This window comes from Notechis scutatus, chromosome 1 (genome assembly GCF_049901735.1).
Source record: "Notechis scutatus isolate UNSWTSFEM ecotype Mainland chromosome 1, rNotScu1.2, whole genome shotgun sequence".
NCBI classification, from domain to species: Eukaryota; Metazoa; Chordata; class Lepidosauria; order Squamata; family Elapidae; genus Notechis; species Notechis scutatus.
Window position 1 is genome coordinate 125991335 of NC_142009.1, and position 16980 is coordinate 126008314.

A 16980-nucleotide genomic window follows, 5' to 3' on the forward strand; every position below is an offset into this window, starting at 1 on the left:
TTTAATGGGGGGAAAAACAATATTTGTGACATGAGTTTTGTAACAAATGTCAGGTTTAGTGAAATGGAATATAATTAACGTCATTGTCTTGGCATGGCAGCCATTAAGTAATTCTTTAAAAAGAAGAAATACTTCCTTTCCCTAAAAATATCATCAAACTTGCTAAAGCATTTAAGAAAGGGGGAACAGTGATGTTGGTCCTTGATGCTTCATTTCTTCTCTGGTTCCATCCATCTTTGCATTGAACCTACATAGCAAAATCTTATAGAATAGTAGAGTTATTCTGTCAGATCCCAGACAAGTTTTTCTGAAGAAACCTTGTGTATATGTGTACAGGTGATCCTTAGTTTACAACCAGGGGTAGGATGCTGCCGGTATAACAACTGGTTCAGAGATTGCATGCTCTGCGGGCACATGAGCAACAATGCTCACCTGCTATGTTTCTTCAGGGGAGTAACACAGCTGAGGAGTGGCAATCCGCTCTTCCATGCTGATCAGCTGGGATGATAAAGGTCAGTACAGCACAGGGTTGTGTGGGCAGGTGGGCCCACATGATTGTTGGAGCAAACTGGTTCGCTCCCAGCTGATCTTCAGAGATAGGGGTTCTCCCGAACTGGTCCGAACTGGCAAAATCCCACACTTGTTTACAGCCACTCTGTGTGAACTTGCAACAGCATTGAGTGAGCGGGACTTAAGAACCAGTCCTCACAGTTTCAGCTGTCACAGTATCAGTGCAGTCTATCATTACAATCTGGGCACTTGGTTTGCAATTACGACAATTATGCAGTAAGCCATGGTCATGTGACTGTGATTTCCAATGTTCCCTGCTGACTTCCCACAAGCAAAGTCAGTGCTTTTGTAGTCACATGAGATCCTTGACAGATAGCCTGCACATTCCTCATTTAATCATCAAAAGGCTCTGAGGGAGGCAGTACAAGACAGAGGGACACGGAGAGAGGCTGAGAGTCAATCACAACTGAATGGCTGATGATGACATGCAGGCTGTCCCTCAAGGATGTAATGGGACGCAACTTCCCGCAATCAGGACTACCATTGTTAAGTGATGCACTCATGTAATTCTGTGGTTAACGACCACATTGATTAATAAAAGCAATTTGGATCTTAATGGGCATCATAACCTGAGGACTACCTATATTTATGTAGCTCTTGCTTTGCAGAGATGAATGCTGCTTCAACATTAGAGCAACCAGCTTGTATTTGTAAGTGAACAGACACTAGTCAAACTCTGAAAGTTTCTAGAAGTTTGGAGTTAGATGGAAAGGTCTCCCACAATTTCCAAGAACTTAGAAAAGTAGGGAGGAAGAACTTGTCACTTACCCTTACACAGAGGCACACATTAATTTTCCATTGTTTTATGTAATCTTGTGACTTCTTTTAAAGTGGCTTTTCAGTTGTTCCAGAAAGTTCCGTGCTCTGGGTTCATTCAGTTCTACAGGGAACAACTTAAAAGAGACATTGTATCATCTGGACACTTATTTTTTATTTGTTTGTTTGTTTATTTATTTATTTAGCCACCCATCTCCCTCCCTCCCTTCCCCCTCTCTCTATCTCTCTCCATCCATCATCCATCCATCCATTTTAATTTTTTTACCTCCCTGTGCAAACTCAGCAGCTAGGGCTGAGACAGAGGTCACAAGTCCCTTGAGAGGAAGGAGAAGTAAGACAGTTTTACTTCCTGAGGAGGGTCAGGTTTAAGACTGCAGTAGGAACGGCACATTTGCATGAAGATTCCCAACATCATCATATTTCCAAGCTGTAACCATAGCTTTGAGGCTAAAAACTGTGATGAATAAATATATTTTACAACAACTCCTGTGAATTGATTGCATCTACAGATTCTGTTGGACATTTTTTATGTATCTTTTAATTTATCATGAAATAGAACAGCTTTTAAAAAATGAGACAGAAGAGAAATAACCTAATGTCATGTTGTAAGCTTATTATCCTTCAGCCTGTTCAATTATTTCCCCGAATATTCAGTGGACTTCAAAATGGGTTGCAAATGAGTTGCTTCTGCTGTTCCTTTTTGTTTCACCCACTTGATGGGCCGTTGGGAGATCTCAAGGAGCGGTGTACCCAGTTTTGCTTGAAAATGAGCTTGCTTACTCTCAGTGGAGGGAACCAACCTTTATTCAAGAAAATGCCAAATATGTAGTTCATCTTCTATTTTCTTAGCTGACCACAAGAAAGCCAAGAAGGAAACGGGTTGGAAGCCATTTAGTGCCTCTTGGTTCTCAACTCATTGAACTTTGCTCATGGCTACTAAGTTATTTTTATGAGGTTACACAAAGGAATACAGATTTGGATCCGCAAGTTGTTTTATGCTATGAAAACTATCTATCTATCTATCTATCTATCTATCTATCTATCTATCTATCTATCATCTATCTATCTATCTATCTATCTATCTATCTATCTATCTATCTATCTATTTATCTATCTACAATATATATACACTGCTCAAAAAAATAAAGGGAATACTTAAACAACACAATGTAACTCCAAGTCAATCACACTTCTGTGAATTCAAACTGTCCACTTAGGTAGCAACACTGACTGACAATCAATTTCACATGCTGTTGTGCAGATGGAATAGACAACAGGTGGAAAGCATAGGCAGTTAGCAAGACATCCCCAATAAAGGAGTGGTTCTGCAGGTGGTGACCACAGACCACTTCTCAGTTTCTATGCTTTCTGGCTGATGGTTTGGTCACTTTTGAATGCTGGCGGTGCTTTCACTCTAGTGGTAGCATGAGACGGAGTCTACAACCCACACAAGTGGCTCAGGTAGTGCAGCTCATCCAGGATGGCACATCAATGTGAACTGTGGCAAGAAGGTTTGCTGTGTCTGTCAGCGTAGTGTCCAGAGCATGGAGGCGTTACCAGGAGACAGGCCAGTACACCAGGAGATGTGGAGGAGGCCGTAGGAGGGCAACAACCCAGCATCAGGACCGCTACCTCTGCCTTTGTGCAAGGAAGGACAGGAGGAGCACTGCCAGAGCCCTGCAAAATGACCTCCAGCAGGCCACAATTGTGCATGTGGCTGTTCAAACGGTCAGAAACAGACTCCATGAGGGTGGTATGAGGGCCCAACATCCACAGGTGGGGTTGTGCTTACAGCCCAACATCATGCAGGACGTTTGGCATTTGCCAGAGAACACCAAGCTTGGCAAATTCACCACTGGCGCCCTGTGCTCTTCACAGATGAAAGCAGGTTCACACTGAGCACATGTGACAGACGTGACAGGGTCTGGAGATGCTGTGGAGAATGTTCTGCTGCCTGCAACATTCTCCAGCATGACTGGTTTGGCAGTGGGTGAGTAATGGTGTGGGGTGGCATTTCTTTAGGGGGCCGCACAGCCCTCCATGTGCTCGCCAGAGGTAGCCTGACTGCCATTAGATACCGAGATGAGATCCTCAGACCCCTTGTGAGACCGTATGCTGGTGCGGTTGGCCCTGGGTTCCTCCTAATGCAAGACAATGCTAGACCTCATGTGGCTGGAGTGTGTCAGAGATTCCTGCAAGACGAAGGCATTGATGCTATGGATTGGCTCGCCCGTTCCCCAGACCCGAATCCAATTGAGCACATCTGGGACATAATGTCTTGCTCCATCTACCAATGCCACATTGTACCACAGACTGTCCAGGAGTTGGGGATGCTTTAGTCCAGGTGTGGGAGGAGATCCCTCAGGAGACCATCCGCCTCCTCATCAGGAGCATGCCCAGGGGTTGTAGGGAGGTCATACAGGCACGTGGAGGCCACAACATACTACTGAGCCTCATTTTGACTTGTTTTAAGGACATTACATCAAAGTTGGATCAGCCTGTAGTGTTTTTTTCCACTTTAATTTTGAGTGTAACTCCAAATCCAGACCTCCATGGGTTGCTAAATTTGATTTCCATTGATAATTTTTGTGTGATTTTATTGTCAGCACATTCAACTATACAATGAACAAAGTATTTAATAAGAATATTTCATTCATTCAGATCTAGGATGTCTTATTTTTGTGTTCCCTTTATTTTTTGAGCAGTGTGTGTGTGTGTGTGTGTGTGTGTGTGTATATATATATATATATATATATATATATATATATATATATATATATATATATATATATATATATATATATATATATATATATATATTAGTCCTATATATTATATATATAGTCCTTGACTTATGACCACAATTGTTTTATGCTATGGAAACATCTTCTCTCTCTCTCTCTCTCTCTCTCTTTCTTCTGTGTGTGTGTGTGTGTGTGTGTGTGTGGTACACACACACACACATACACACACACACAGAGTATATATATGTAGTCCTCGACTTATGACCACAACTGAGCCCAAAATGGTGATCACTTGATCCCAGGACACTGTGATCGTCATAAATATGAAGCAGTTTCCAAGGGGCCAAATTTTGATCGTGTGACTATGGGGATGCTGCAACTGTCAAATAAGTGTGAAAAACAGCCATCTTTATTCAGTGCTGCTGTAACTTCAAATGGTCACTAAACAAATGGTTACAAGTCGAAGATTACTTGTATGTGTGTGTGTGTGTGTACACACCTATGCACCTTCACAGCAATTGTTTTTAGTCCCAGTTTCTGATGTGGCTCCTTGGGTGCGGATTTACTGTCTTCTGTAAACATTTTCTAAAGCAACTAAATCTTTTCAGCCTGCTGCTCTGGCTGCCACCCTTTGCTGCATCCAGCAGGTAGCCTCTTCTAGCGCCTGCCAAAAGAACCCTGCTGGGAAACACTTCAGCTATTATTGTGGAAGAAGTTTCCTTTCCCAGTCCTCTTCTTCTTCTATCCTCTCTGTACTGCTCTGCTCAGGCTTCTCCCAAAATGAGGCTTCTGTTTTGCTTGCCTTGTTTCCCTCCCGCATTATTCGGAGGGCACCGTTCATTCACAGCTTCAGAGCAAAGCTTTACACAGAGTTAGTGGTTGCTTACTTCCCAGTGTCACTGCTAAGGCCCAAACAAGGCAAATGATAATTGAAGGTCCCATTGATAACAAGTAGTATTTCCTTTCCTCAGATGGGGAATCCCCTGACAATTTCCAGTACTCTTAATAGAGCTCCACAAGTAGAATCAAAGCCTCATCCGCTACATCGTCTCCTCATAAATAAACCATATTTGTTTTCCTAGGAGGGCACCTCTATTTCATCTTATTGATCCAATGTAGAGTTTTCTGATGTGATGTCCTGAGCAGGTGGCTGTGATGTAGCATTTTGGGTTTTTAATATGGCTTTGAGTTTGGGGTCTGGGTCTGTGTTCGTTTGGCTTCGAGTTCGTGGTGGTGCCACATCTTCATGGTGGGGGTCAGTTCGCTTCATGTATGGTTCAGAGGAGTTTGAAGTGGGTAGTGATGCAGCTGCAGTGCGGCTTCTGGTCTGTGGTCGTGTCTCATCTTCTGTGTGGGTGTGAGTCTGATTTTTACGTGGAAGTGTGGTGGTGGCATCTTGTGTGGCCCTCATGGGTGTGGGTCTGGTGTCATTTATCATGTTGGGTACTCGTCTGTTCATGAGGCGGGTTTCCAAATGGCTGGTAAGCGGGAGGTGTCATCTCTTTTATTCATGCTGTGTGGGCGTTTTTCTATCTCTATGGCTTCTCTGATTATTCTGCTGCTGTGGTGTTCAGTTTTGGCGATAGTTCTGGTATTTTTAAGGTCAATCTCATGTCCTGTGGCTTTGAGGTGTTGGACCAGGGAAGAGGTTGGTTCTTCTTTTTTGATTGAACATAAGAACATAAGAACATAAGAACTCAATAAAGATTGAACATAAGAACATAAGAACTCAATCAAAAAAGAAGAACCAACCTCTTCCCTGGTCCAACACCTCAAAGCCACAGGACATGAGATTGACCTTAAAAATACCAGAACTATCGCCAAAACTGAACACCACAGCAGCAGAATAATCAGAGAAGCCATAGAGATAGAAAAACGCCCACACAGCATGAATAAAAGAGATGACACCTCCGCTTACCAGCCATTTGGAAACCCGCCCTCATGAACAGACGAGTACCCAACATGATAAATGACACCAGACCCACACCCATGAGGGCCACACAAGATGCCACCACCACACTTCCACGTAAAAATCAGACTCACACCCACACAGAAGATGAGACACGACCACAGACCAGAAGCCGCACTGCAGCTGCATCACTACCCACTTCAAACTCCTCTGAACCATACATGAAGCGAACTGACCCCCACCATGAAGATGTGGCACGACCACGAACTCGAAGCCAAATGAACACAGACCCAGACCCCAAACTCAAAGCCATATTAAAAACCCAAAATGCTACATCACAGCCACCTGCTCAGGACATCACATCAGAAAACTCAAGAAATTACACCTCAAGAACTCAAGAAGTCACAACACAGCAAATGACCCAGGATATCACAGCACAAGACCAAGGATACCACAGCAATAAATCTCACAAGGTCATCACACAACCCATTACCCAAGCTGTTACTACACAGGAGGCTAATGGAAAAGAGATCAAAACACAAACGACCCAGGAGATTACAACGCAAGACCCAGGATACCACAACAAAAGAACTCACAAGCCCATCACACAACCCATTACCCAAGCCGTTAAAACACAAGAGGCTAACGACCCAGGAGATTACAACGCAAGACCCAGGATACCACAACAAAAGGCCATTACACAGCCCATTATACCAACATCAACTCCATCAACCAATCAAGAGGCTGCAGCACAGCCAACCAGCCCAGCACACCATCCCCACCACTTGTATATAGAGAGAGATGGCAGCTCCGGTCACACACTGCTTGCACTGGCACTAAGCCAAAGCACCAGCCTGAAGATGGCAGTGGGACTCTGCCAAACGTGCCTAGATACTTTGAATCTTACGTGGGAGAGAACCCAATAACCAAAGATCCATATATATATATATATATATATATATATATATATATATATATATATATATATATATATATATATATATATATATATATATTAGTCCTATATATTATATATATAGTCCTTGACTTATGACCACAATTGTTTTATGCTATGGAAACATCTCTCTCTCTCTCTCTCTCTCTCTCTCTCTCTCTCTCTCTCTCTCTCTCTCTCTCTCTCTCTCTGTGTGTGTGTGTGTGTGTATACACACACACACACACATACACACACACACACAGAGTATATATATGTAGTCCTCGACTTATGACCACAACTGAGCCCAAAATGGTGATCACTTGATCCCAGGACACTGTGATCGTCATAAATATGAAGCAGTTTCCAAGGGGCCAAATTTTGATCGTGTGACTATGGGGATGCTGCAACTGTCAAATAAGTGTGAAAAACAGCCATCTTTATTCAGTGCTGCTGTAACTTCAAATGGTCACTAAACAAATGGTTACAAGTCGAAGATTACTTGTATGTGTGTGTGTGTGTGTACACACCTATGCACCTTCACAGCAATTGTTTTTAGTCCCAGTTTCTGATGTGGCTCCTTGGGTGCGGATTTACTGTCTTCTGTAAACATTTTCTAAAGCAACTAAATCTTTTCAGCCTGCTGCTCTGGCTGCCACCCTTTGCTGCATCCAGCAGGTAGCCTCTTCTAGCGCCTGCCAAAAGAACCCTGCTGGGAAACACTTCAGCTATTATTGTGGAAGAAGTTTCCTTTCCCATCCTCTTCTTCTTCTATCCTCTCTGTACTGCTCTGCTCAGGCTTCTCCCAAAATGAGGCTTCTGTTTTGCTTGCCTTGTTTCCCTCCCGCATTATTCGGAGGGCACCGTTCATTCACAGCTTCAGAGCAAAGCTTTACACAGAGTTAGTGGTTGCTTACTTCCCAGTGTCACTGCTAAGGCCCGAAACAAGGCAAATGATAATTGAAGGTCCCATTGATAACAAGTAGTATTTCCTTTCCTCAGATGGGGAATCCCCTGACAATTTCCAGTACTCTTAATAGAGCTCCACAAGTAGAATCAAAGCCTCATCCGCTTACATCGTCTCCTCATAAATAAACCATATTTGTTTTCCTAGGAGGGCACCCTCTATTTCATCTTATTGATCCAATGTAGAAAACATTAAATTACAGGAAAGGCATGCAAAACCTTAGTACAGACAGTGGCTAGAGATCATATACTAAATCTCCCATTTCTTATTACCATTACCATCTTCGGGCCCTTGACCTTCCCCACCACCTCTTAAAGAGTCTACCCAATAAGCCAAGGGTCTTCAAATTTGGCAGGTTTAAGACTTGTAGACTTCAACTTCCAGAATTCCTGAGCTAACATGACTGGAGGAGGAATTCTGGGAGTTGAAGTCCACAAGTCTTAAACTTGCCAAATTTGAAGACCCTTGGCTTATTGGGTAGCCTCTTTAAGAGGTGGTGGGAAAGGTCAAGGGCCCGAAGATGGTTATGGTAATAAGGAGTGAGAGATGTAGTATATGATCTCTAGCTGCTGTCTGTACTGAAGGTTTGATGACTGGTTTCTGACTAAAAAGATGAGTTACCATTTTAGAAGACACCATTTCTTTGTATTGCCAGTCTGTGGAATACACGACTGGATCGAATGCCCCCCCCCCCACCTTCGCTGGAGTTTTTTCCAACAGACACTGGATAGTCTCCTCTTCTTTTCCAGATAAAGAAGTGAATCTTGCTATTTTTAGGAAGTTAGACCTGATGATCTCTTAGGCCCTCTTGAACTCTTGCCTTCAGAAGTTGTGCATCACTGGAGGTTTTTAAGAAGAGATTGGACAACCATTTGTCTGAAGTGGTATAGGATCTCTAGTCCAACTCTGTTATTTTGTGTTCTTGGGAAACAAATGTCTGTTACGTACTAAATAACACAAATGTAGAGTTAATAGCAATAGCACTTAGACTCATGTACTGCTTCACAGTGCTTTACAGCCCTCTCTAAGCTATTTACAGAGTCAGCATATTGCCCCCAACAATCTGGGTCCTCATTTTACCCACCTTAGAAGGATGGAAGGCTGAGTCAACCTTGAGCCTGGTGGGATTTGAACTGCCAAATTGCAGGCAGCTGACAATCAGAAGAAGTAGCCTGTAGTACTGCACTCTAACCACTATGCCACCGAGGCTCAATGTTATGCTGCTTTCAAGTTGATCTGATTTCATGTTGATTTATATATTCTGATTTTCTTGTTTGCCCTTGATTCCTTCCAACATGTGAATTGGGACTTCCCAGTCTTGCCTACAGCCCTGGAGTCCGCAGATGCTTCCTTCCCCCTCTAAATACTTCACCATCTTTCTAGATCAACAGAGATTGGCTAAATGCTGCCAATTATAGCACACATATTGAGACAACCATAGGTTCCTTGGTAAAGGAGAAGTATGAAAAAGAAAAAGAAATTAACTATAACTCTGCTGATATATGGGGTGCTTGAAAAATGTGACTCTACTATTTACAGCAATCAGTTTGATCTAGATTTCCAGAAGCATTTGCAAATCAGAACTCAGCAATTCCATGTTTCAGATTTTGCACCTCAGATCTCAGTTCAGTGTATATATTACCAAATATATTTCAAAGCAAGTTTTGAAAGAAAATAATCTTTAAAAATCCAGTTATTAAAGAAAATATATAGGTTAAAGATATGCAAAAGGTATGCAAAAGTGAGTAGCTTTTCGGTAACATTGTCCTACTTATTTCTTACACACCATACTACTTTTCCTCCATGAATGGTCAAAAAAGAGTTATCTTGCCTAGAGTTCAGCCATTTTATCTTCACAACAATCCTGTCGGTTCTATCACTCCGAGAGATAATAATTAACTTCCAATGAAGCAATGGCTAAGGAGACATTTTAATCTGTATCACCTTCGTTTAGAGGAACTTTTCAGATACTTTACCATTATGTCAGAAGCTCAGAAACTTGAATTGGAAACATCTTGATCTCAGACTTGAGTCTCAGTCATAGAAACATCCGCAGAGAGGATTGATTTGGGGCCTTGTATTAACCATTTATATTCCCTAAAGTTGTTAATGCATCTATTGAAATAAACAGATTTGGGGCAATGACATTTTGCAACAAGAGCCAATCTAGAATGGTCGTAATAAGACTCCCAGTGTGGATCCATTTTATTTATTTTTCTCAGTTTAGAAAAACAAGCCTAGTGGTAACTATACATCCAAAATAAGTTATTCTTTACAGTCATACTTGAGTCCACTAAAATGACTCATGTGCAAATATATATGCATTTATATGTCTATGTATATATGTGTATGTACTACTACAGAGTGTTTCTAGAATAATGTCAGAGGGAGGGAGGGAGGGAGGGAAGGAAGGAAGGAAGGAAGGAAGGAAGGAAGGAAGGAAGGAAGGAAGGAAGGAAGGAGGGAGGGAAGGAAGGAAGGAGGGAAGGGAGAGGAAGGAAGGAGGGAGGGAGGGAGGGAGGGAGGGAGGGAGAAAGACTGTATTCAACAATAACAGCATATAACCGTAAGTCTGTTTTTGTTCCCTCTTTCCAGAAATTGAAAAGTTCCAGAGTTCTGATGAGAAAAAGGAGGATGAAGAGAAGAAATATCTTGATGTCATCAGCAATAAAAATATAAAGCTGTCAGAAAGAGTATTGATTCCCGTCAAACAATATCCAAAGGTATCATAATAACTATATAATATATCATATATTGTATTTTCTTGATAAATGTCTGTAGTTATTGTTCTAATTTGATGTCATGCTCCAAATGCTTCATCAGGAATTGAAATGTTTTTGCTCCTCTTGGTTGTTTTGAGTTGAATGGGCACCTTTTTTTTCAAACTGGCTTTTGGAGAAAACATGCTGGAAAGGGATGGACACAGGGAACTGTGGCGTTTAATTTGCATAAAAACAGTCTCAGATTTCATATTTGGAACTACCCATTTAAAGGATCAGGTAACAGGTGATGAACAAAGCTTCTACCTCAAATTTATTTTCTTATTTATTAAACAAATTTATATAGCTATCCGACTCATACATACAGGTGAAACTCAAAAAATTAGAATATCGTGCAAAAATTCATTTATTTCAGTAATGCAACTTAAAAGGTGAAACTAATATATGAGATAGGACTCATTACATGCAAAGCAAGAAAGTTCAAGCCGTGAGTGTCATAATTGAGATGATTATGGCTTACAGCTCATGAAAAACCCAAATCCACAATCTCAGAAAATTAGAATATTGTGAAAAGGTTCAATATTCTAGGCTCAAAGTGTCCCACTTTAATCAGCTAATGAAGCGATAACACCTGCAAAGGGTTCCTGAGCCTTTAAATGGTCTCTCAGGAATCACAATCATGGGAAAGACTGCTGACCTGACAGTTGCGCAGAAAACCATCTTTGACGCCCTCCATAAGGAGGGAAAGCCTTAAAAGGTAATTGCAAAAGAAGTTGGATGTTCCCAAAGTGCTGTATCAAAGCACATTAATAGACATGGGCTTCAAATGTATTCCTCTTGTCAAGCTGCTCCTGAACAACAAACAACATCAGAAGCGTCTTACCTGGGCTAAAGAAAAACAGAACTGGTCTGTTGCTCAGTGGTCCAAAGTCCTCTTTTCTGATTAGAGCAACTTGTGCATCTCATTTGGGAACCAAGGACCCAGAGTCTGGAGGAAGAATGGAGAGGTGCAAGATGCTTGAAGTCCAGTGTGAAGTTTCCACAGTCTGTGTTGATTTGGGGAGCCATGTCATCTGCTGGTGTTGGTCCACTGTGCTTCATTAAGTCCAGGGTCAATGCAGCTGTCTACCAGCAGATTTTGGAGCCTTCATGCTTCCTTCCACAGACGAGCTTTATGGGGATGCTGACTTCATTTTCCAGCAGGACTTGGCACCTGCCCACACTGCCAAAAGCACCAAAACCTGGTTCAATGACTGTGGGATTACTGTGCTTGATTGGCCAATAAACTCGCCTGACCTGAACCCCATGGAGAATCTATGGGGCATTGCCAAGAGAAAGATGAGAGACATGAGACCGAACATTGCAGAACAGCTGAAAGCTGCTATTGAAGCATCCTGCTCTTCCATAATACCTCAGCAGTGCCACAGGCCGATAGCTTCCATGCCATGCCGCATTGAGGCAGTAATTTTTGCAAAAGGGGCCCAAACCAAGTACTGAGTACATATGCATGCTTATACTTTTCAGAGGTCTGATATTGTTCTACATACAATCCTTGTTTTATTGATTGCATGCAATATTCTAATTTTCTGAGATTGTGGATTTGGGGTTTTCATGAGCTGTAAGCCATCATCATCTCAATTATGACAAATCATGGCTTGAACTATCTTGCTTTGCATGTAATGAGTCTATCTCATATATTAGTTTCACCTTTTAAGTTGCATTACTGAAATAAATGAACTTTTGCACGATATTCTAATTTTTCGAGTTTTACCTGTAGGTGATTCAGGCGGCTTACAAAATTTACAGAATCTGAAGGCCAAGGGTAGATAAATGGATGACCAAACTAATCTCCTAAAAGCCAGTTTCCAACTTGATTCAAATCCACATTAGCATCGGTTTCACTTGCATCACTTTGTAAGAATTGCAGACGTTCTTTCATGCAGAGTTCTTTTAATTTCCAATAAATTGGGGGAATTCAGCCCCATTTGTCCTGAATGCAGAATATATTGTAGGTGAAAGATGTCTGCTAAGTCATTTACCCCTTGATCCTCAGTATGCAAGTTTGCCATTTTAATGTAGAGTATTGTGATGTTTTGTAGCTTTCGGTGTTTGGGACTGGAGTTTTTAAACCTTTCAGTGTTTTGATTGATCTGAACATTTCATATATTTCTGAATTCTAGCTGAAGCAACATTAAATCAGTGAAAAGAGACCTAGAGCATCTTTTTAATCCCCAAGGATAAATTCACCTTTGATTGGTATTAAGTATACTGGCCATTTCTTTTTCCAGAAAAGTGTGGCAAAATAGTAGTTGTTTTTTTGTAACCTGTAACAGTGGAAAGAATGATTGGGTCATTCTTAGTCCAAAGAATGACATAGAATAATCCAGTCAAATTCAGTTCTATGCCATTGGCTTATACCATCAAGACAGAATCTAGCTAGTGGTTAAGGCACCAGGCTAAAAAAGCTGGAGACTGTGAGTTCCAATCCTGCCTTAGCTGGGAAAGCCAATTTGGTGACCTTGGGCCACTCTCTCTCAGCCCAACCCAACCTCACAGGGTTATTAAGGAAAATAAGAGGAGGAAGGTTGGATATGTTCTCCGCCTTGAGTTATAGAATCGAATCAAATAGAATGGAATGGAATGGAATGGAATGGAATGGAATAGAATAGAATAGAATAGAATAGAATAGAATAGAATAGAATAGAATAGAATAGAATTCTTTATTGGCCAAGTGTGATTGGATAGATAAGGAATTTGTCTTTGGTACATATGCTCTCAGTGTACATAAGAAAAAAATATATTCATCGAATCATAAGATACAACATTTAATGATAGCCATAGGGTTATTTGAACCAATAATAAAAGCAGGATATAAGTAAATGGGAGATTCTAGGAAATGGCTAATCTAATTCTCTTCCTCTTTCCATGATTCAAGTCTGAACTGTACTATCTCTTGTCTCTCCCACACACCCACCTGTTCCCTCTTTCCTGGGAGCCTGCTAGTTACTGTAGTCCATCACATCACTTCTCCCTTCATAGACACATTTCATCACAGACTGTTTCTCTTAAAAACCAGACTCACTCCAAATGAGAACACGAAGTTTCCATTGTTGTGAAGAAATTTAAAATGTACTATATAATTTTATAGATATTCCCTGCTTCCTAAGATTCACTTTATGTAATCAATTGTTTTCTTCCTATTTACACTGAAGTTACAAAAATACTCACTTCAAAGGAATTCACCACAACTTTAAGGACAATGTCCTTCCCCAAACTTAAAGCCAGTTTGATGTAGTGGTTAAAGCACTAGGATAGAAAATGGGACACTGTGAGTTCTAGTCCCACCTTAGCCATGAAAGCCAGCTGGGTGACTTTGGGCCACTCACATATGCTCTCAACCCACCCCACTTAACAAGGCTGTTGTGAGGAAAACAGGAGGAGGAAGGAGTGTTGGATATGCCTTGAGTTATTTGCAAAAATAATAAAGGTGGGATATAAATAAATAAAAATTCCATTATGCAGATTTGCCTAGTAAAAAACAAGGAGGTAGAGGGTATTTTTTAGATAAATAAAAATTGCTCTCTTATTTTTTTACACAAATATTTGTTCTACAGCAGTAATCAAACCCCCAAAATAGCAAACATGCCATTTATTTCTAGTGTAATTTATCCTGCTGATTATTGACAGATGGTATATAGCCTATTATTAGCCTAGATTACACTCTCTGTTTTTCTTTTTCTTTTTTTTTATCAACTCTAGCAATAAATTTCAATGAGTAAAAAATATGTGTGAGAGAGAAAGGTGCATTGATTCCAGTCTGTCATTTGTTTCCTGAATTCTGAATGTACTGTTGTGAACGAATAATAATAAAAAATGCATGGTTAGAGTACTGTTTGTTAATGCCTTGTTAGGCTTTTTCATTAGTCCTCCACTGACTATATGGAGAGTAGAGCTCTACACGTTGCTCTGATATCTGTTGGTTTAGCCATTGCAGCAACATTAGGAATTATTAACCTCTTGGGGCTATGGACCCCTTTGAGTATCTGGTGAAAACTTCTCATCCAAAATGTATTTAAATGGGTAAAATAAAATAGATAGATATAGATTGCATTGGAAAGGCATCAATTATACTCAGACACAAATATCAAAATATTAAAAGACAACAATATAACTTAGAAATGTATGCATTTCCCTATTAGCCCATTAATTCATTAACAAGGCAGGCTAGCTTTCAGAGGTTCTGAAAATAAAACTGTATTTTTTTTCTGCATCCAAATTTACAGACTCCCTGAAATTTATCTGCGGGCCCCCGAGGGATCCATGGACCCCAAGTTAAGAACCCCTAGCTTAGACTAAGAACATATCTAGAAATGAAGAATCAAAATGTTCAAATTTGAGCAAAGGAAAATAGCTGAGATAAGAGACAGAAGGAAGGCTTGATGTCCACCCTTTGAGGTAGGCCAAGTCAAGAAAAAAACCCGACAAGAAATACTGGAACTCTACAGAATTTATAAGCAAGCTAGTTTGGTTAGTGGTGAAGGCAACAGGTTACAAACTGGGGGACTGTGGGTTTTAGTTTTGACCTGGGCACAAAGCCAGCTGGGTGTTCTTGAGCTAGTCTCTTTGCTCAGCTCTTGGAAGGAACCAAGGGCAACCCACTTCTGAGAAACCTTGTCAAGAAATTTAGATGGTTGCTAAGGGACTTGTTTAGGTAGTTGCTAAGAAAGAAAAAAAAAAACCTAACTTGAAGGCGAGGTAGAAAGACAGACCAAGGCTAGAGTAACAGAATCTTGAAAGCCTGATGGTATTGTCCCTTCCCTCCCTTCGCGAGTTTCCAAAAATCAGTCAAGATCAGTGTTTTCATCAGAAAGAGGCTACAAAGGAAGGACTGAAAATAGGTATGAATAAATATAATCGATTCCTTCACACTTGAGTCTGGCTCATAAGCAAGCAAGCAAGAGTAGTGTGCAGTAGAGCAACCTGCACAGCAAGTTCCTCCTAAGGAGATTTATAGGAGAAGAGAGACAAAGGAGAGAAATTGGCCCAATAGAGACAGTGAGTGGCTCAGAAATAGTCTATGGGGCTGACTGATATTTGATATGGAAAAATGGAATAAAGATTTGTCCATTGATATATCTGGCAGTACCTTTTCCTTTGGCTTGCCTATGTGAATTTGAAAGTGGGGACCTTGCTTTAGATTCACTTGCAGAGCTGTAACCTTTCTCTGTTCCTCAGTTTCAAATTTTTAGTTTGATGCACAGTTACAGTAACTTTTGAGCCACCATGCACAAATAGTATAAACAGTGTAGTCCAGGGCTTGTTTTCTGTTTCTTATGAGCAATTGACCCAGGGTCATTGATCAGCTGCAAGAATACTGGTTGTTTACAAGTAAAAGGATGCTATTACAAAGGTAGGTAAGTTTAACAAAGAAAAGCTGTACATAAGGATCATGAGTCTCTATAGGAATACAACTCAGGGAAAATTCTAACTACTAGTACAGGTAGTCCCTGACTTACAACCTCAATGGGGCCCAAAATTTCTCTTGTGGCTAAGCGAGATATTTGTTAAGTGAGTTTTGCCCCATTTTAAGACTTTTCTTGCCACAGTTGTTAAGTGAATCACTGCACTTATTAAGTTAGTAACACAGTTGTTAAGTGAATCTGTTTTCCCCATGAATGTTGCTTGTCAGAAGGTCACAAAAGGTGATCACATGATTCTGGGACACTGCAACCTTCTGTGATGACTGAGGCGTGGCACAAAGGCAATACAGTGAGATAATCAATAAGAGTCCCTTTATTATCTCCAACTTTGCTCCCAATATCCAGGTTACTTTCTGGCTGGAGAAAAACTCTCCCAGGAACATCCTTTGACTGCAGAAAATTAAGTCCAAAATATGATCAACCCAAACTGTAACTTAAAGTCCAAATAAGCCAAACTGAAGTAATTCGTTTGGCAGGGCAGGAGCAAGAATTTCAGACTTGAAGGCACAGCAAAACTCACATGCTTGGGAAGACGCCAGGAACACAGATAAGCCATGACAACACAAGATAAAGTCACGTTTGCTCCCAGCTGCCTGCTGCACGCAGCCTGCCTTTCTTATAAACTGTCTTCCCAGCTGTGGCTAATGAAGGGAATCAGGGCCCTTTCCTCCCCTGTAAGCCATGCAACCCCCGTTGCTCTCTTCTCTGTTCCTCCCTGTGTGTCCTAGGATGAAGAGGGGTTGGGCCTGGTTCTTCATCTGAACTCCCTCTCCCTTGCTCTACCTCTCCCCTGCTCTGCCCAGCCGGACTTTGCCATTCTCCAGCCTCTTCCACAGCCAATGGAGCCACACTCCCATTCCCTGTTAGCTGTCCGGCTTC

The 16980-nt window shown here is 41.2% G+C and overlaps 1 protein-coding gene across 8 annotated transcripts in view; it reads left to right on the forward strand.

Annotated features, from left to right (window-relative positions):
• KHDRBS2 (KH RNA binding domain containing, signal transduction associated 2) overlaps positions 1–16980 on the forward strand; it is a 451754-nt gene that overhangs the window by 71313 nt on the left and 363461 nt on the right. For all 8 annotated transcript variants that reach the window (XM_087945325.1, XM_087945319.1, XM_026665139.2 and 5 more), the window contains exon 2: positions 10497–10624. In XM_087945325.1, the coding sequence (XP_087801451.1) occupies positions 10497–10624 (128 nt within the window). The remainder of the gene's footprint in view (positions 1–10496; positions 10625–16980) is intronic.